This window comes from Trichosurus vulpecula, chromosome 6 (genome assembly GCF_011100635.1).
Source record: "Trichosurus vulpecula isolate mTriVul1 chromosome 6, mTriVul1.pri, whole genome shotgun sequence".
Taxonomy (NCBI): Eukaryota; Metazoa; Chordata; class Mammalia; order Diprotodontia; family Phalangeridae; genus Trichosurus; species Trichosurus vulpecula.
Genome location: NC_050578.1, coordinates 128,632,354 through 128,654,396, shown reverse-complemented (window position 1 = coordinate 128,654,396; position 22,043 = coordinate 128,632,354). Strand labels below are relative to the sequence as shown.

The 22,043-nt window shown below is 38.0% G+C and overlaps 1 protein-coding gene across 1 annotated transcript; it reads left to right on the top strand.

Moving 5' to 3' along the window:
- The first annotated feature begins 707 nt into the window (after positions 1-707).
- Positions 708-21,284, top strand: C6H4orf33 (chromosome 6 C4orf33 homolog). The gene is made up of 6 exons (XM_036762505.1): positions 708-783; positions 10,216-10,404; positions 15,175-15,235; positions 18,676-18,727; positions 18,841-19,040; positions 20,989-21,284. The coding sequence occupies exons 2-6, from the start codon at positions 10,224-10,226 to the stop codon at positions 21,104-21,106; spliced, it is 612 nt and encodes a 203-aa protein (XP_036618400.1). The 5' UTR covers positions 708-783; positions 10,216-10,223; the 3' UTR covers positions 21,107-21,284.
- The last annotated feature ends 759 nt before the right edge of the window (positions 21,285-22,043 follow it).

Here is a 22,043-nt window from a genome sequence, read left to right as displayed (position 1 = left end):
CCAAACAGAGGAGATTATATTTTATGCTAGATGCAATAAGGTACCACTGGATTTTACGGAGTAGAGGAGTGACACTGTCAAAGCTACATTTTAGGAAAATCACTTTGGCAGTTATGTGTAGGATGAATCGAACACTTAAACTTTCAGTGCTACAGGCAACTGTCTGTAAGTTACAGATGTGAAATGTTAAATAAAACCAGCTTTTGACTGGAAGGTTTGGCGTATGTGTGTGTTTGCGTTTAAGGAGCAGGGAGGTTTAAACTAATGTTATAGAATTTTCAGCACTTGATTTGTATACATAGCTGGCCATGGTTTACATTAAATGACGTGTGCTATTTATTGTGGGTTAAAATCTGATTTTATTGCACAAATGCAGAATTCCCTTTTTAATTAATAAGTTGTCCTTAATCTATTTGACATTTTTTCCCTGCTAAATGATAAATTTATCTTTTTGCATGTTTTCTCACATTAGTTCTTTTGGGGGAAGGGATCGCAAGGTTTCTGATGGGTGGGAGGATTGAGTAGTTATTTAAAGTGTTCTCTCTCTCTCTCTCTCTCTCTCTCTCTCCCTCTCTCTCTCCCCCTCCTCCCCCCTCTCTCCCTCTCTCTCTCTCTCTCTCCCTCTCATTCCCAAGGAAAAAAATCAGCTGCTTTCACTTCTGTTTTCTCAAGTCCCTCCCCTTAGGCTTGTCAGGTTGCTGGGTGGAGCCTTCTGTTACAGCAGCTGAAGCAGCCTTTCAGGAAGGAAGAAGACAACTGGGGCCCACAAGGACCTTCTAGCTGGTCTGTTTGTTTTTTAGCTTTTAAATACTCACCTCATTCTGGCAGACTTGTACCCTTGGCCTGTCTTGCTGGTAGTGCCTCCTTCCTCTTCGCTTTATTTTCAACATTTATCTACCTACCAGCACCTTTACTTCCTCTATGCTAGTCTTGCTTACTTGTATTCTGAAGCCTGATTTATTATTTCTCTGTTACTGCCAGTAATGTAAAGGAAAAGGAAGTAACTATAGTCTAATGTAGCAAAAATGTTATGCATGAGGGTATCTCTAAACCTAAAATCTTGCCTCTCACCACTGTTTAGGAAAAACATCTCATTCATAAATCCTTTGTTTTCCTAAGTTCCTGCTGTCCCTTCTCCTCTTCAGCTCTAAATGTTTCCTAAACTCTATCTTCCAAGACACCTCCTATCTTTTTTTTCTTCTTTCCTTTCTTGGTGGAGCAGTAAGTATAGTAGGAAAACTGAGGGGCTTTGTCCCAGAGCAGAGGGCTCTGGCATAATTGCAAGCCTTTGGCAGCTAGAAATAACTCAGCCTAGGACTAGTTAGGCAGAATAATTCGCTTAAATAGCGACTGCCAAGGTGAGGTCCTCCTGCCCCACCACGCTTCATCCTTTGTCTCATGGCATCCTTGCCATCAATGCACTTGTGCCAGTGTCCTGTTATCTCTATGACAAATGGGATGAAAGTGGTGCTTTTTTGACGGGAAAGACTTCTTTTTGTCAGATTGAAAATCCTCTTCCCACGTACCTTCTCACGTATATAACACACTAGTGGTTATATTCATGTCGGGCTGTCTAGGTCCTGCACTGTCTTTTTCATACATATAATATATCTAAGTAAATACAAACTATATATAAATGAAATACAAAGTGATTTCTGAGGTCGGGTACATTAGCTTCTAGGGAGATTAGGAAAGAGATCAGGTGGAGATCAAGTAGTATAACTTCAGCTGATCAACTGGGATAATGTGTGTAAAAGGCTTATCACAGTGCCTGGCACATAGTAGGGACTTTATAAAACCATATTTCCTCCTCCCTTTGAAGGAAATAAGGAATTCCATGAGCCATAAAGAGGGAGCACATTTCAGGCATGGGGAATAGATCACCTGTTCAAAAGGAGATGGAGGATTGTTTATAATAAGCAGTCCAGTTTGGGCTGGAATGTAGAGAACGTGTGTGGGGTAATAAAGTGAAGTAAACCTGGAAAAACAGGCTGGAACTAGCCAGTGGAGGCCTTTAAATGTGAAACAATGTGCTTGTATTTTGTTCTAGAGGCAAAAGGGGGTGACTGGACTTTCTTGAGTAGGTGAGTTACATTTTTTAGACCTGTGCTTTAGGAAAACTGGATGGATTGGGGAGAAGAGAGACTTCAGGAAAAGAGATCGATTAGGAAGCTATTACAGTGATCCAAGTTAGGAGTGATGAATTAGAATGATGCCCATATAATTAGAGCGAAGGAGATGGAAATGATAGATTTAGAGGTAAAAACTGACCAAAATTAGCAGACCAATTGAGTGTGGTGAGTGGGGGAAAGGGAAGGAACACTCTTCCTGATTGAGAACCTGAGTGGCTTAAAAAAAAAATAGTGGTTCTCTACAATGAAAGAGAGGACTTAAAAAGTGTTGTGGGTTTATGTGTAGCTTGGTGATTTTTCTTGCATAATTCCAAATTGTTCTCCAGAATAGTTGGTCCAATTCACTGCTCCATCAATGAACTGACCATTAGTGTGCCTGCTAACAGCCTTCCAACATGGACTTTTTCCATTGCTAGCCAAAAGTCACAACTCCACAAGACACGGATAGTACATCATCATCCATCGTCTTAGCCAACTTGTCGAACATGAGTTAAAACCCCAGATATTATATAGGAGGCAGCTGGTGGAACAGTGGATTGAGCCCTGGGTCTGGAGTCAGGAAGACCTGAGTTCAAATTCAGCCTCAGATACTTTTTAGCTATATGACCTGGGCATGTTACTTAACCTCTGTTTGCCTCGGTTTCCTGAACCACAAAATAGGAATAATAGTAGCACCTACCTACCTTGCAGGGTTGTTATGAGGAGCAAATGAGATCATATTTGTGGGGAAAAAAGCATTTAGCCAAGTGCCTGGCTCATAGTAGGTGCCATATAAATGCTTATTCCTTTCCTTTCTAATTTGCATTTGTATTAGTAGTGATTTGGAACCATCTTTCATTTGGTTATTGAGAGTCTAAAATGCTTCTTTTTTATTTTAAATATTTTTTATTGAGATGTTGTTTCTGTATTGCCGTAGTTTCCTACATAGCCTTCCCTGTCACCCCTCCTAGACCCATCCCTTACACAGGGGTGGGGAACTTTACACTACTGAATTTTTTTTTTAATAGGAAAACTCAGCAAAACCAAGTATATGAAAAATATATATAATATGCAATGTTGCACATGATTACACCTAACTCTGCAAAAGAGTGGGGGAGGCATCTTCTCATGTCTCTTATTTGGGGCCAGGCTTGTTCTTTATAATTTTACAATATTCATTTTTGGTTGTTCTTACCATTTGCATCGTAGTCATTGTGGAGGTCGTTTTCCTGACTCTGTTTACTTCACTTGGCAACAGTTCACTTAAGAAATTTTTCTATGTTTCTCTGTATTTATCATACTCATTTTTAACAGCACAATAATATTTCACAATATGCCACAATTTGGCTATTCTCCAATCATTGAGCAGCCACGTTGCTTCAAGTTCTTTGTGAATAAATGCTACTGCTGTATTTTGTTATGTACAGGACTTTTGTGTATATGCCAAATATTTCAATCACATAATTCCAAATGAATTTACAGAATGGTTGTACTGATTCATATCCACCAACAAATACACTAGTGTCTCACTTTTCTGAACCCCTCCAACATTGACTATTCCTGTATTGTCAGCTTTGCCAATTTGCTGGGCGTGAAGTTAAACTTCAGGGTAGTTTTGATGTACAGTTTATTATTATTTTTATTAATAGTAGTAGTAGTAGTGACTTGGAACATACTTTCATATGACCATTAATAATTTCTAATTTATTTAAGAAGTTTGTTCATATCTTTATCTACTGGGGAAGGAAATCAAAGTTTATATACATATTGGTCCTTTTAATTACAGTTAATAGCTATGGAGAATAAGTTTCTAACATTAAAACGTATTTGAGATGCTTTCTTTGAAAAGTATTTGTTCAGTGGTCCTTTGACCACTTATGAATGGGAAGTATCTCTTACTAAGATATACTAATATTATTAATTCCTTGTGTATGTTGTCTATCATAGTTTTTATCAAAGGTATTTGATACAGTTTTTCTCCCAATTGTCACTTTCCCTTCTATCCTATTAGCATTGATTGTGTTTTGTTTGAAAAAGCTTTAAAATTTTTTAGAGTCAAAATCATCTATTTAAAAGAATCTATTCTTGCTAATGAAAATTTAGAGCAAAGCTTTATGAATTTACTATTGTAGAATTCGCATTTACATTCCTCCTGGAGTTGAGATGAGGTGAGCTATCAATCTTTGTTGCATTGGTTCAGTTTCCTCTGTTTTATTCTGCATTTTATTTTCTATGACATTTGTGATTCCTAAAAACCAAAACTGTGCAAGATTTGGCAAAGTTGCAATCTAATTTTAAAAGAGAAGAATGAAATATTCAGTTTGATAAATCAGCCCCAAATGCTACAGCATTGTTACTTCTTAGCATCTGAACTAAAACCTGTAAAATGATTTCTACAATACGGATAGGAGGAGCAGTGGCAGTCTGTTTGATAATACTTGATGGTATACATCAGAAACATGTGGAGGCTGTGAGCTTTTAGCATTCAGCAGGTGAGATGGCACTTAACCCGTCCCATGTGTCTTATGGTTCTTCTCTAAGAATCCGTTAGGAGCCTAGCTCATTGCTGGAATCTTTAACTCTCCTTCTCCCCACAAGGAATGATTCTCCATAGAGAGGCCCAAGCTTTTTACAATTTAGATAAAACCAAGTAGATAGGAAAGGGTGCTACCTAACAAAGCTTCTAGCAATATTTTTTTTTCTTTTTTTTCCTTTGGGGGAGGGCAGGGTAATTGGAGTTAAGTGACTTGCCCAAGGTCACACAGCTAGTAAGTGTGTCAAGTGTCTGGGGCTGGATTAAACTCAGGTCCTCCTGACTCCAGGACCGGTGCTCTACTCACTGCGCCACCTAGCTGCCCTGCTTCTAGCAATAGCTTACCAGCACTTCAATAGATAGAAACTAGAAGCTAGGAGAGGCCTTAGAGACCATCTAGTTCAGTCTCTTCATTTTACGCATGAGGAAGGTGCAGTTCATAGAATGTTAATTTTATACTGCAGTATATCTGCCATCTCACAGATATGAGTACTGTCCGTAACAGTGCAAATTGCAAACCAGTGGGTATCTTCCAATAAATCATCCACAGAAGATCTACCTCTCATGCTGGTGGCCTATTGCTAGTACTCTTGGCATTATGGGGATGCCAGTAAAGCATACAGTCTTATCTTTTCCCTTTCCACTTTATCAGAGCATCTTCTTTTCGCCAATGACACCTTTTGGTCTCCTCAATGGTCTTTTATCATCCAGGAATAAGAAAGGAATATTTTATTATGTTTTTTAAAATCTCAGAGTGAATAGAGTGGTGGACTCAGAGTCTGGTAGATTGGAGTTTGCAGGAACTGGTGATGATCTTGCCTCAGGCTGATAGTTGTATAAACACAGACCAGGCACTTCATTTCATAGATCCTCATTTTCCACTTTTATAAAATGAGCACAATAAAACTTCCACATCCAGTAGATGGTCCTGAGAAGAACACTTTGTAGATGTGAAAGAAGTATAGATTTTTTTATTTTGGTCCAAAAGAGTGAATGAAAACTGGTTGTTGCTAGTCTACAATGTTTCATGCTTATGAAGCATGTGAAGATTTTTAAATCACTGACAGGTTGGGATTTGTGCTGGAGGAAGTTTCTATTCTGTGAGTTCCCCTCAGTAAGGAAATCCCCGCTCCTTCCCATATTCATGTATAATAACAAACGTCAATAACTAGTTGAACCCAGCCAACTATTATAAATCAACCTAGCACAGAGGATTAAAAACTCAGATTTTTCTGAGTGTTTTTTTCCTGTAAAGACAAACATTTTATTGATTGCTTTTATTTTACATAGCTGTTATGTCTGGACATTTTCCCCTGAGACCACCACCTCAGAGCTGAGTCCTCCCTTTTAACAAGAACAATTAAGGAAAATCAACTGAGAGCATAATCAACTATGACACAACAATGTATGCAACACATTGCCCTCATGGTGCCCTGAGTCAGAAGGATGTGTTTCAGAGTCACATTCATTTTCTTGTACATTTATTGGTTTTTAAAAACTTCAAACTCAGATTCCCTTTATTACTAAATCTATTTCAGCAATTGGAATAATGTTAGATAAGTTTCAGTCTCTGAATTCAGTTTACCTCCTGTAAATTGATTGCAACAAAAAGCTAATTGTGTAACTCACAGTCTTCATTAAAATTCTCTTCATTGAAATTGATATTGTCCTAAGATTTTAAAGAAGAAAACTTACCTACTTCAGCAAGAAGTTGTCATCACTACTTTAAAAGGTACAAAATTTAAAAAAAAATCTGTACTCTAACAAATATTTTATAACATAACACAATGTTGGGAACTCTATTTCAGCTTCTCTTTAATAGGATGTAGTATTTAATAGACCTAATTTGCATATGTAGGAATAATGACTAATATCTTTAACAGCATATTCTAGGTGTTAATAGCTAGCTGCAATAATATCTCTAGTAATAAAGGGAGATAGATCTGGTGTTATTACTCTTTATCAGTACCAGATGTAGGATTCACATGAGAGGCTGAGAGACATTCTACGACATCTGATGAGGGGAGGTAGGTATAGACGTATCACTGGATTTTAATTAAAATAAAATCAAGTGACCCTGAAAGTGTATGTCTAATGATCTTGAGGCTGAGGAAGCAGGTTGAATTAAGCTTAAGAGAAACAGGGAAGCGGGCCAGAATTTGGACCCTGAGAAAGAAGGGAAAGCCTAGCTAGCTGAGGGACCTGTTCCTGGGGAAGAATGGACTCCAGATCCTGTAGGAAGCTAGCAATAATGAGAGACTTCTGGGGTGTGTCATAGAAAGAGGCCAAGATTTGTAGTCAGAACACCCAAATAAGAGTTCTGTTCTGGGAATCCTTGCTATCTGTGTGACCCTTGGACATGTCACCTACTCTCTTTAGATCTTAGTTTGCTCAAATGCAAAATAAGAGTTTTGGACAATATGATTTTTAAAATCCCGTGCTCCATCCCTCCATTCCACTCCTACCCTTGCCCTACTTCTAAGATCTAAAACTTTCAAGAATAGGCCTCTAAACTCACTATTTCACAAAAAATGCTGGAAAAACTGGAAAATAGTATGGCAGAAACTGGGCATAGACCAACATCTGACACTGTATACCAAAATAAAGTCCAAATGGGTACACGATTTAGATATAAAGACGGATACTATAAATAAATTAGAGGAGCAAGGAATAGTTTATCTGTCAGATTTATGGAGAATGGAGGAATTTATGACTGAATAAGAGATAGAGAACATTATGAAATGCAAAATGGATGATTTTGATTACATTAATTTGGAAAGTTTTCGCACAAAGAAAACCAGTGCAACCAAGATTAGGAGGGAAGCAGAAAACTGGGAAAGATTTTTTACAACTAGTGTCTCTGATAAAGGCCTCATCTCCAAAATACATAGAGAGAACTGAGTCAAATTTACAAGAATACAAGCCATCTCCCAATTGATAAATGGTCAAAGGATATGAACAGGCAGTTTTCAGAGGAAAAAATTAAAGATATCTATAGTCATATGAAAAAATGCTCTAAATCACTATTGATTAGAGAAATGCAAATCAAAACAACTATGTGATACCACATCACACCTATCAGATTGACTAACATGACAAAACAGGAAAATGATAAATGTTGGAGAAGATATGGGAAAATTGGACCACTAATGTATTGAGGGTGGAGTTGTGAACTGATCCAACCATTCTGGAGAACAATTTGGAACTATGCCCAAAGGGCTATAAAAATGTGCATACCCAGGGGCAGCTAGGTGGCAAGTGAGTAGAGCCCCAGCCCTGGAGTCAGAAGGACCTGAGTTCAAATCCAGCCCCAGACACTTGACAAAATTACTAGCTGTGTAACCTTGGGCAAGTTACTTAACCCCAATTGCCCTGCCTTTCCTCCTCCAAAAAAAAACAAACCAAAAATAAAAAAAAATTGTGCATACCCTCCGACCCAAAAATACCACTTCTAGGACTGTATTCCAAAGAGATGATACAAATGGGAAAAGGACCCACATGTACAAAAATACTTATAGCAGCTCTTTTTGTGGTGGCCAAGAACTGGAAATTAAGGGAATGCCCATCAATTGGGGAATGGCTGAACAAGTTGTGGTACATGAATGTAATGGAACACTATTGTACTATAAGAAATAATGAACAGGCAGATTTCAGGAAAACCTGGAAAGACTTGTATGAACTGATGCTGAGTGAAGTGAGCAGACCCAGGAGAATATTGTACACAGTAACTGCTACAGTGTGACTTCAATTTCCTACCTTGAAAGAAACAGAAGGGTCTGCTCATTCCCTTGTTTGTCTCTAAGAGTGTTGTTGGTCTATGCTTATATCGGTCTATTCCTTTCTCCTCCTCCTACCCTCCCCCCACCCCCCATCCTCAACCCTTACCCTTATCTAAAGGTATAAGTCTGACTCAGAACAAAAGCTACTTCCCTGGTCACTACCCCCATAGTTTGCTTGCCAACATAGTCCCACCAAATGTTACACAAAAGACCATGACAAACAGTAAAAAAAACAAATAAGCGCATTTATCCAAGCAAACAGCAAAAAAGAAATGAGCTTTCTATAGATTAAAATACACCAGAAAATACATGAGTGATGAGCTATTTAGATGGAATTGAGGTGAAATCTCAGGTCAGTCAAAAGAGAGCCTGATTGTAATCAACCCAAAATCTTTAAAATCTCTATCGCTGCAATCTAGAAATCAGGGATATGCCCAGGAGTTAGCATCTACATTTTTGCAGCTTCCAAAGTCCTCTTTCCAACAAACTCGAACCAACTCCACCCCTCAGGCAGACATGGAACACTGAGTCAGCATTTACCAATTAGGGGTCATTTCAGTGGCCAGAAACTCAGGTTACACAAAGTTAAAGAATAAAAACAATACAAATTTTGGCTTAGTCAACATATTGTCTAATTGATTGCTAAATGATGATTAATGATATTTGAAAGATTATGGAAAAGAAACAAGATACATCAGGAACAGAGGTAGGCAAATATTCTGATTCCCACCCCCCACAAAAGATAAGAGAACAGATTTTACAAACTTCAGACCAATGAACTTGATTTCAGTTCCCAAGGGAATTCTAGAATGAATCATTGAAGGCATTGTTAGAGAATGTCTGGGAAAGGAAGCTGTGACTACCAAGAGCCATCGTCTAACTTCATCAAGGATAGGTAATACCCGACTAACCTTATTTCCTTTTTTGACAGTTATTAAATTGTTAGATGAGTGAGTGGCATGCTTTGGATAGGTTTACATAGAATTTAGCAAAGCATTTTATAAAACATGTCATACTGTTTATTTTGAAAAGTTAGAGAGGTGTGAACTATGTAGTAATAGAATTAGGTGGATTTGGAACGAACTGAATGACCAGATTGAAGTAGTAGTTAATGGTTCAATGTCAGCTTGGCAGGAAGTCTCCATTAGTGTTTCAGGGATCTGTTAATTTTTTTTAAACAATGACTTAGTCTTAGATAAAGGCAATTGAAAGAAAGAAGTATGTTTATCTAATTTTCAGATGATATAAACTGGAAGGTATAGATAAGATATGGATGATAGAATCTAAAAATATTATGATAGACTAGCATATTGGACTGAATCTAATAAGATGAAATTCAGTGGAGATACTCCTGGTTCAGCACTCTATACTACACACCACCTACCTGCCTTTGGGTTTTTGGATTTGAAGACTGAGGACCTGGGTTCAGGTCTTAGCTTTGCTAATTACTACTTGAATGACCTTTGGAAAATTACTTCATCTCTTGGTCTTTTGTTTATTCATTGGTAAAATGAAGGGGTTGAATTAGATGAGCTTGAAAGCCTTCTTAAGGTCTGAATTTATAAGCCTGATATATTGTGCCCAGAGCACTTAAGCAGTGGAAATCTGGCTGTAAATCATTATAGTATTATGCTCATTGAAAAAACACAAACATTAAATGTAATGTATATCACAGTGAATAGACTTTGATTCCATTTTCCTTTTAATTGAAGGAAATACCTTTGATATTCCTAGGTGGTGGCCTCTCTAAATTTTCATAAGACTTAAGTTTCTTGTATTTTATTTCTTGTAGCACTTTCAATGGATTTTAAAATTGAACACACTTGGGATAGCTTTCCAGTATCCCATGAGCCAGTGTGGATCCGTCTGAGTCCAGGTGATGGAGGATTGGTGATGGAAGTGAAGGCTCCATTTTTTAATGATCCTCCAGCCCCACCTGGAGAGCCAGGAAAGCCTTTTGAAGGACTGTGGGATTATGAAGGTAAGTGGAAATGCTGGATTTTATTGCAATCATCAATCTTTCATAATATCCTCTTGGAAGAACTTCATTTTAAAAGGAGCATGCCTGAGCACTTGATATGTATGATACAAAGATTTCCTTCTAACCCTTAAGACAGGCAGATTCTCTACTCAGAATGGAACTTGAAACTTGCATAACTAGAAACATGAAAAATAGCCATGACAATTCCAGATTTGGAGATAGCTATTGTGTTTTCTTTCCCTTCCTTCTCCCAACTTTCCTCTCTCATATTGCCATTTGAAAACAGCTCAGCAGTGGTAATAGCTTGGGTGTAAACTACAGGGTGTTCCTAAAGACTGGACGCATAGGCAAAAATGCATATTTTCAAGAAATGAAATGAATGAAAATTTCAACAACATTTTGTTTAATTGGAATATTAACAAATAACATCTTCAATATGATTTCCATCATTTGTGAGGCAAAGGTTGATGTGCTTTGCAAGATTCATGTGAATTTGATGCAATAACTCTACATTTCCTATGTGTCCAGACTTTAGGAACACCCTGTGTTTCATTAGGAAGGACTCTCAAATGACTATAGTACCTTTTTTATCTTCTTTAGGGAAGTTTTGGTATAGCATTACTTATAACTAAAACATCATCCACTTCAGAGGGTGAATTTTGCTTTTTAGCCTTAAGCATAAAATTAAAGATAAAGGTTATCTAATGCAAAGTTTCCTACATTTTTGTGTCATGAACAGCTTTTCTGTCTATTGAAGCCCATGAATCCCTTCTGGGAATAATATTTTTGAATACGTAAACTATAATGCATGGGATCACTGTTGAATTATAGTTATTAAAATATTTAAAAAATTAAAAAAACAAGTTCAAAGACTCTGGGTTAAGAACCCCTGATATAATGTAATTAGAGAGTATTTTAGACATACTCTGCATAAGTCTTTGTACCAAGAAAGGAGAACAAGCAGCAAGGCCACATAATTATCAGTGGCCACAGGTAGTCCAAACCTTAATTTCAATATCCTATAAGAAGCCTTTAGTGTTTGTCATTTCAAAATTCCTTGGTCTATGTTGCGTATATTTTGTATTGACTCACTGCCAATATGCTGTTTCCCCTCTTAGGATGTAAGCTACTTGAGGGCAGGGGTTGTTTTTATTTTTGCCTTTATATCCCCAGCATGGAGCACAAGTGACTCTGGTATGAGGGCTGCCAAGCCTTTTTTAGGGCTACTCATCTATCTTTGGGGTCCTCCTGTCACTCAACTCTCACCTGTGGCTCCAAGAAACTGTAGCATGTGCGTTGGCCACACCCCAGTAAAACCTTCTCAGCAGATGGGCTAAACCAGGTTCAGGGTAACTGACAGGCCTCAGACCCATCAGTGAGTGAAAGGGTTGCCTCCAAGCATGTGAAGATTTCCCGCCTTGGGCACCCCCATCCCCCCAACCTTGCCCTGCAAAATGGAAAGATAAGAATGATTTGCTCCAACAGCCATTAGGGTGGCTGAAGCAGGAGCTGTGGAATGCTTGGAGCTTGGTCAGATGTCAAAGACACTAAGGTCATCCACTGCATCCCAGGCCATCACCAGTTATCTTGACTTTTGTCTTGTTCCTGGACTTTGATGTCTCTGGATAACTCCAAGCAACTCTGCCTCACTTAAATCCAATGTATGTTTAAGTCAAAGACATTATCCATACCATTTATGTGGACTACTTGTGCCCCACCTGTGGTAGAATCTTCTGAGCTCATACTGGCACAATCAGCCATAATGTACATTAACAGGATATTGTTTTGATCTTTGAGCAGGAAGAACAAACAATAACTACCCTGGAGCACAGTGCTTGTCACATAGTTCTTGTTGATTGAGTTATGTAATGCTGATGCTTCAAGTATTTTAAACTTTGAAACCATGCAAATAGAAAAAAGGACTAATTATACCACATGATCTTGTCTGCCTATTTTACAGAAAATGATTCAATCTTTTTTTTTTATTTTCTAAGCCTTCTGTATGGAGTGCTTTTGTTTGTTTTTAGTATAAGCCTATGATTTCTTTGGGGTGGGAGTACTCCAGATTAGCAAACTCCCTCCACTGAGGCAGATGGGCAACTCTATCTATAACTAAGAGTCTAAAGGTATTGCCTGGAACACTGATTTGCTTGCTACCACACAGGCATTATGTATTAAAGGCAGGACTTGAACCCAGCTCTTCCTGACTCCAAGGTTGACCATCTAGCTATTGCACCAGGCTGGCATTCATGGAGTTTTAAGAATTTTGGGGGGAGGGGAAGAGAGAGGGAAAGTGACAAACCACTTTTAGCCAATAATTTCTTTAAAATAACATGTATGTGTCTGTGTGTTTGCATGTATACACATATATTTGTGATCCTTAGTAAGAGTAGAAGTTACCTAATTCAAAGATAAGAGATGTCATTTCCCCTTTTCTTCTTACAACTATCTCTCTTCTTTTCTCTTCTCTTGGCAACAGATGTTGCCTAGCAAAATTCACCCCTTGAAGTAGACGATATATTAGTTACAAGTAACAATATACCTAAACTTCCCTAAAGAAGATATAAAGGTACTATACTCATTTAAGAGTCCTACCTAATTTGTCATTTTAGCAAAGTCTTATTAAGTGCCTACTATGTGTCTGGTACTGTGCTAGATTCTAGGAAAACAAAAATAACAATTGAAGTGGTATTTGTCCTCATAGAACTTATATTCTACTGGGGAAAAACATTATGAACTTACATAATATAAAATACAAGGTAATTTTGGAGGGGGAGGTTGAGGAGAAGCACTAATTCCTGAGGAGATCAGCAAAAGCCTGGCACTTAAATTGAACACTTTTATGAGACCATGAAAAGTCAGTCCATCCTTCCATGGACCACAGTTAAGTCATGTATGGCAGAGAAAAATCTCTAATCACTTAGTTTTCTATGACCGTCCTACATGCACTGATGGGTGACTTTTCCCTTTGCTGCTCCTATATTTACAAGAGCTACTATTTAATTTCTATATCCACTATGGTCACTCAGAAGTCACCTTCCAAATCTCTTAAGAATTAGGGTAGAATGCCTCTGCACAGGAGGTTCTGTTTCCCATCCTACACACTTGCCAATCTTTTATTTGCAAAGTTATTGCCAGAGATTTAAAAAAAGATTAAAATTCACTTAAAACAACTCCTACAATGATGCTGGTTTTTTTTTCTCAATGAATGTGAAAGGATGGAAAGCAGCAATAATTTCTGCTGGCGTTAGAGTTAGTGACTCATATCTACCCAATAGAACAACGATTTCATTTATTTAGCAGATATTTATTGAGCGCTCACTATGCAAAAAGTACTGTACTAGATACTTTGGGGGATGAAAAGATGAGCAAGATACTAATTTCTGCTGTTGAGGATAGTGGAGTCTGGTGGGTGGACAAGACAAGTATGGGAAAAAACACTAATACAAGGTGTAAGAAGAAGAATATCGTGAGAAGTGCAGAGTCCTATGGGAACCTGGAGGAAAATGAGTGTATCTGGGTAGGGGAATCAGGAAAGGCTTAGTGAAAGAAGAAACATTTCCTTTAGCCTTAAAGAAGGGTAGGATTTCAACAGGAACAATTGGAAGGTAAGTGCCAGGATAAGTCCATTTCAGGTGGATGGAATATTGGGTCTTAAATCTAGAGCTGGAAAGGACTTCAGGGGGCATCTAGTCCAATTCTCTCCCTTTACAGATGAAGAAACTGAGGCTCAGGGAATCTATGTGACACAGGTTGTGAGTGTCTGAGATAAAACAGGGACCCAGGTCCTCTGACTCCAGAGACTGTGACCTTTCCATTCATTGATCAAAGGTAAGAAGGTAGAGAACCCCCATTACTAGCTGTTGCATCATGGTCAAGTTACTTAATCTCTGTAAGCCTCAGCTTCCTCTTCTACAAAATAGGGATAAAAATAACCTTAATACCCATATGTAACAGGATTATCATGGGGCTCAAATAAGACAATACTGAATGTCCCAAAAGTGTTAGTGCAGCCTAAGCTTTGGTAACTTAAGAAGTAATGGCTACAGACTTACAAAAATATTACTTAAAAGCATAGTTACTTGAATTTATTTTATGCTATGTAGTTTTGAGAATTTTGAGTGATAAATTTTTAATTTTAACTAGAAAGGGCAGCTTGTATTTATCTACTTTGTGTTCAACAGTTTCTAGATGTTACTTTCTCACACCAATGGATTGCCAGAGAATATCATCTTGCTTGGTTACCTGCGTCATTTGATCTATCTCCATTAGACTTTTTCTTGTGGGGCACATCAAAACTGCCCTGTGTGCATCAAAACTTTGTTCTCTGGATGATCTTAACACTAGGATTACAAATGAAATCCTTTTTAGTCATTAAACAACAGCTAATGAAAGTTTTTACAAAATTTGGAAATGTAACCTAGCAATATTTTAAAAATTTAAATACTTCATCTTTCAAATGTTGTTTTTTTGGTAAGTTCATAGCATTTGTACTCTAGAAGTTATTAAAGCTCAATCCTGCACTAAACTTTTGGAACATGTTGTATATATAAAGCACTTTGTAAATTTTTAAGCATCATACAAACATCGGTTATTGTAATTATTACATGCAGGCTGGAACAAGCAGCTTGAAATTAGAGTGAAGGGTCTTGAATGCTACACTGTTAAATGTCATGAATGAATAAATTATACTTTTTAAGGGAAAGAATAAATGGTTTCCTAGTAAAGCACAATCGCATTCCACAAAATATATCATTTTTCTTTTAAAAGTGGTGGAGGCATTTTTCTTGAATGACAAAACCCAGCACTATATAGAAGTTGAACTTTGTCCGTGAGTATGAAGTTTTCTTATTTGAACGCATCTCTTTCCCTGTGATCAATTCATTGTTGCTTATATGGAAAGCATGCAGTAAGATCCTAGTTAATTCCAATTATAGCTATAGCACTTTGCACAGTGCTTTTCACACAGTAAGTAAGCTCTTAAATGTTTTTCCATTCCTTCATTCTTTCATTCCTTCGAATTCCTTCCTTCATTTATTGATTCTTCATATCGTACTTTAAGAAGGATGCTGATAAACTGGAGGAAGTCCAAAAGAGTTCAGTAAGGATGGTGAAGGGTGTTGGATCTATGTCCTATAAGGATTGGTGGAGAGTGCTGGGGATATTTAACCTTAAGAGAGAAGACTTAAAAGGATGAATAAGCTCTGAGGGGCCTTGGGTTCAGAACTTGGTTTAATTGGCCCAGGGGTGGGAAGCCTTTGGCCTCGAGGCCACTTATGGCCCTCTAGGTCCTCAAGTGCTGCCCTTTGACTGAATCCAAACTTCATAGAACAGATCCCCTTAATAAAAGGATTTGTTCTGTAAAACTTGGACTCAGTCAAAAGGCTGTACCCAAGGACCTAGAAAGTCACATGTGGCCTATAGGCCACAGATTCCCCACCCCTGGCTCATTAGAGTATAATAAAGCTAAGTATACCTTTACCAAGATCTTCAAAATAGATAGGAATTTTAGCAATGAAGGATGTAGTATGATAAAGGTTGGACACAGTGGGGGCCAGGGGCATTTCCTCATCTCTCCTTTTTCTGCCTTTGCATAGCCATTGTATCCCCACAGCTGAAATTCACTTACTCCTCACTTCTGCCCTTTACAAACCCTTCTTTCCTTCAAGGCTCAGCTCAAAGGCCACCTCCTGCATTGATTCAGTTGCTAGTTCTGCCAGCCAAATTACTTTGTATTTCCTATATATACATACATGCATACATATATGTAATATACATATACATAATATTTATGTGTATGTACTATTCACCTGATAGAATGTAATATACCTTATATGTTCCACTGTGCAATATTTCATTGTCATAGGTGCTTAATAAATGTTTTTAAGTGATTGATATATAATCTCATTGATATGTGTATTCCCTCCATCAGTGTAGAACACACCACTATGTTTTTAGCCTTTTATGCTGTGCAGTTCTTGTCTATGTTCTATAGAGCCTCCATGGAGGATCTGCCCATGTATGGGAGGTCTTCCTCTAGTTCTTTTTTGTTTTCTTTTTTGAGGCAATTGGAGTTAGGTGACATGCTCAGGGTCACACAACTAGTAAGTGTCAGAGGTCACATTTGAACTTAGGTCCCCCCTAACTCCAGGGACAGTGCTCTATCCATTCTACCATCTAGCTGCCCCTCTCCTAGTTCTTTTTATACAGCATGGTGCTCTGGGTACTTCTGGTGGTGCTGTGATGACACTGTTTGATCCTGGCTTATCTTATCTGGTGTCCTTTTACTGGGATCAGAGCAACAACATAGAACAGATCCCCTGAATAAAAGGATTTGTTATGCAAAACTTGGACTCAGTCAAAAGCCTGCACCTTCTCTTCTGTGACCCTAAGATTCATTCCGAGATCCCCTCTCCTGGTTTAGAGTAACAATGTTGTGATCTTTTACTCATGAGGGAGTGCCTCCAAGTCTCTGGTCCTCCATTATTCTGCAGTCTTTGCCCTAAGCCACTTGCCTGTGGGCTAAATTTGTGATCTTGTGCTTGAGTAGTTGTCTGGGGAACTAGGCTATACTGCTTCTTCATACTTCACCATCTTGGCCGATATCCTGGTAAGTGACTTGTCCAAGGTCATGCAGTTATTCCAGGATGTTTCTTAATGAGTTGAAAAATAGCTTTCTTATGAAAATGATCTTCTTCCCATTTCATAGGCCCTGTGATATGTAAATTAGTATCAGTTTCCTTATGACAGTTTAATTTAGGGAGAATTTCTGAGATTCTCTCTAAATGAAATAATACTTCCTCTCATTTTATCCTAGTTTGAGTTATTTAACAAGATTTCGTAATTTTGATTACACAATGATAGAACTTCATAATTGAAGGGGCCTTAATAGCCATCTAGTCCCAATCCCTGCCTGAAAAAAATCTCTGCAATATAACCCACAAGTGGTCAGTAAACTCTTTGAGGGCAAGGACAGTTTTTTTCCTTTTCTCTTTGCACCCATAGTGCCTAACATGGGCCATGTAAATAGTATGTGCTTAACCAATTTTTGTTGGATTTCATTGGCCTTCTGGTCTTTACTTAAAAATATAGAATGAAGGGAAAATCCACTGCACCTTAAAGTAGCTCATGCTACTTCTGGATAGCTCTAATTGTTAAGGAAGTTTTCCCTTATGTCAAGTCTAAATTCTCCTCTTTGTAGTTTCCACCCATTGTTTCTAGGTCTGTGTTATGTTTTATTCAAAGCACATGAAAGGCAATATTAACACGGCACATAACTTTTTTGTATAGGATCGCATTTGCCATAAATGAGCCCCAGGCTATAAGAAGATAGGGATACTAATGCATTGTTAGTGGAGCTGTGAATTGGTCCAGCCACTCTAGAAAGCAATTTGGAGTTTTATGAAGTAAGTGACTAATATGTCTATATCCCTTGACCCAGAGGTTTAATTGCTGGTCATATATCACAGAGAAGTTAATGACAAAAAGAAAGTCTCCATATACACTAGAATATTTACAGCAGCACTTTTTGTAGCAGCAAAGAACTAGAAGCAAAGTAGATTTCCATTTTTGGGTAATAACTAAACAAGTTGTGGCGAATGAACGTGATGGAATAATACTGTGCCATAAGAAATGTTAAATATAACGAATATGGAGAAACATGGGAGGGCTTATATAAACTGATGCAAAGTGAGGTAAGCAAACCAGGAAAACAATCTACAGTATAACTACAACAATGTTAATGTCAAGAACAACAACAGAACAACTGGAACTGAAGCTCCAAAATGATGACCAAACTTGTCCCCAAATAGGAGTTATGGAAGGGCACCTCCCTCTCTTTTTGGAAGAAGTGGGTGGCTACAGGTATAGGACACTACAGAGAATGTCAGGCTTTTTCAATGTGATGATGAGTTCTGCCAAACTGTTCTCCCATCTTTTTTAATTCTTTGCCGTAAAAAATGGTTCTCTGGAAAGAAGAGGAGAAATATATTGGGAAATGTAGGTAATTTAAAAATAAAAGATATAAAATTTATTGGAAAAGAAATTAATGGGCCCCTTGCTCTGAAGTGGGAAAAATTCAAATATTTTATGTTTCAGTATTCACTTCCTACTTTCATTGGCTCAATATTTTCATTTGGTTTTTGTTTGTTATTGGAAAACTTTGTGACAGAAACTTTCACATGTTCATATATATTTTGGATACAGAGTGGTGAGAGAAATAATTTTGATTTCTTTCTTTAAAGTACTTACAAGGTATTTTCATTTTGACAGTCACGGACAACATTTGGTGATTTTGCTATTTGGAAGAAGAAAATCTTGGAAAGTAAGTAATCAGTTGCATGGGAATCAGCCTTTTCAAATATCCAGGTGCTTTCTGTACTTGTGCAAATTTCCCATGTTACCTTATATACATCTTCCATTTTGCTGTTGTTCTAGCGAGAGCTTGCTTTATCATTTGAGGTGTCCAGACATGAGAATACATGGGAAGGTAAAGCTCATCTTCCTTGGAGTTATTTTCCTCCTGGTGTAGATAAATTTAATTCATTTGCAATTCATGGATCAAAAGCTGGAAGAACTTATGAAGCACTTTACCCCATACCACAAGATGAGATAAAAAAAGGACAAGAGCCTGATTTGTAAGTAGAAAATATAATGAATTGTATTTGGAGCATAGGAGACTGTGATTCCTTTGATTTTGGGAGGACAGTGCCTGGTTAATTACACTAAGTGCTCACTCTTAAAGTAAAGGAAAGAAAGTTGCTTTAAGTGTGTAGTCCACTCCTATGTACCCTCTGGTTCCTTGGTTAATACCCACTGACTTGTTGACTAATACAAGCTTTGCAGCTACTAGTGTCAGTTTTTTTCAGACCTTTTCAAGAGCATATCCAGAGTCCCAGTGGTGAAGAAAGGAGCTGTTGATGGGAGGTGTACTGATTCATCCCAAAATATGTGACAGTCCTGTCACTTTCCGCAATCCCTGTGCCCTCCCTTTTTACCAATTTTGCCTCTAAGTCCTTTCTTCTCTTCTCCTCTTCCTATCCACAATGTTTTTTTTTAATTCTATATTCCCCATTTCCTTTCTCTTAACTTTCCTCTCTCTTTTACCAGCCTGCTCTTCTCTTTGGCCACTCTTTAGTCTTCTTTCCCACTCAGCTCTTTAATTTTTTCCCTTATGCAACCACTGTGCTGTTCTATCCTTCCTCTTCATATTCTGCCTATTTTACTCCAAGCATGACAGGTGTACAGGTCAGTGTGACTCCATCTAGTCAGGTAAGAAGGGTCAGGGAGCTGGAAATAATTGGTTCAGACATTGAGTTGGTATTTCTTTACCCAGGTTATAGCCAGGGCTTGCATTCTTTTTGCTCTTCTTCCCCCTAGCCCCGGATACCTCGTCTTCATGTGAGTGACCTACCATTACCAGGGGTACTCTGTCCTTTTCTATTCCTTTTGCTTCCTCCCATGACCATGGGTTGACTAGACTCTATTTAAACCATTTGACTGATCCTATCAATTTGATAAGATGGAAGCTACCAATTCTTTTCCTTCTAGTGAGATGTAGGACTGCCAGAACTTATCATCTGTTCTCCCATTGCATTTTAAGGCCCTTTGGGCTTTACCATTTGCCCTGATTCTATACCCTCCCGACCCTTCAGCATTATCATCTGATTTATTGGTATAATTTAAGAATTCCTAGGTTGTTATCATTAGTCCTGGGGTTGGGGTCCCTAATTTGTACCAATAGAATCCTTAGGATTTCTGGGCCTTTTCATTTGCCCCTTAGCTGAACTGTTATTTATTGTCTCTTCCAATTAGAATGTGAACACCTTGAAAGTAGAGATTATCTTACTTTTTTCTCTTTGCATCCCTACAGCTTAAGAATAAGTGCTTAATAAATGCTTTTTCATTTGTTCATTCATATATTCATTCACTCATTTCAGTTATTAATTACTTCATTCCTGTCTGGCCTTGCACCAGCTATCATCACTCTTTTACTCTTCTCCATAGTAGTTACAACTGATGGGACACTTGGCCCATATACAAAGTTTTTTATTTGCACCCCTGGTCAAGGGAGAGTAGGTAATAAATGCAGTTTCTCAGAGCCTAGCTGCTGTATTAGTACATGAAAGGAAATCTATTTTTCCTTTTTTTCATAAGTCCATGGTGGAACCTTTGTAACAATCCATTATTCTGCCTAAAAGGGGAAGAACTAAGTCTCAGATTTGATAATGCAGGATAGTATTTGGAGCTGAAACTTTTTAGGATAGCTTCTTAAATTTCTATAATGAAAACAATGGCAGCAAAGTTTGACTCCTTCCAATATTTGGAAAGGGCATGTGGGCATCTTTGTTTAAAGTTGTATATGAATGAAAGGTATTTCAAGACTTTGACTGTTTAACTATGAGAGGGTGTTTTCAGATCAAGAGAAGTTGTTCCTTTATGATACTGTCTACTTTGAAGTTTCTTAAAATAGAAAACTGCCACATAAAAGATCTGACAAAATAGAATAAATTCTCCTTCAAGACAGCTATTTTCCCCAGACTCAAAATCCATTTCAACTCCCACTCCATTTTCTTTTCCTTTTAGCCATCGCCTGGAATACTTCAAGTCTTTTAGTTTGAATACGATTTTTGGAGAGGAGTGGAAACAGCCTGAATCAGACCTTTGGATGTCACAGAAGCCTACTGCAGAGGGGAATAAATAATTTCATTTCTGTTTTCTGTCTTCTTGAAAAATCAACAAATTACATGCTGCAATCTCTTAAAGGAGATTGGGAATGTTTGAACAATACACATTTGCAAAGATGATTTTGAAAAGCGAGTTTTGCAAGAGCTACATGGCAAATAGGTTAGTGCTCAAGATAATAAAATATTTGTGAATGATCTTGTCTCTACAAGTAAATCATTTCCTGGAGGCAAATATCCAAGAAGTCATCATGTCATCGACCTAGCGGGCAACTTCCCTGCCACTTATTTAAGCATTTCTAGCTTATTTGCCTCCATAAACTCTGGGTCAGCCCAGTTCTCCATTCCTCAGTCCCTCTCCATCGATCTGAGCTCTCTTTCTGTTTTTTAATTCAACAAACTTTTGTTAGATGCTGAATATGGTGATGGCAGCTTGATGATACGATGGACAGAGAACTGGGCCTGGAGTCAGGAAGACCTGAGTTCATAGCTGGCCATAGACATGTTCTAACCATGTGACCTTGGGCAAGTCACTTAACCCTCTCTCTTTACCTCAGTTTCCTCATCTGTAAAATGATCTGGAGAAGGAAATAGCAAATACTCCCATGTCTTTGCCAAGAAAACCCCAAATGAGGTCACAAACAGGCACAACTGAAAAGACTGAACAACAGTGATGACGGTTGGTTCTTATCCAAACTGACAGAACTATGCTAGAGTCAAGTTTCAGTGTGTCTGACTGTAGCTGATCAGACCAATATGAGCTTGGAATGCTCCACTGCAAGTTGGGCACAAATAGTCCCTATGAACATTTGGAATGGATTCTCTAAATTGATACATTCTGCATTTCCTTTGAGCTGTTTCGATTCTGCTTTGCTCATAGAGCATGGCACCTTCTCTGATGTGGGCATGCCATGCTGAGTGGTCCTGTACCAGTGTCACCCATGTCACACAATCAGT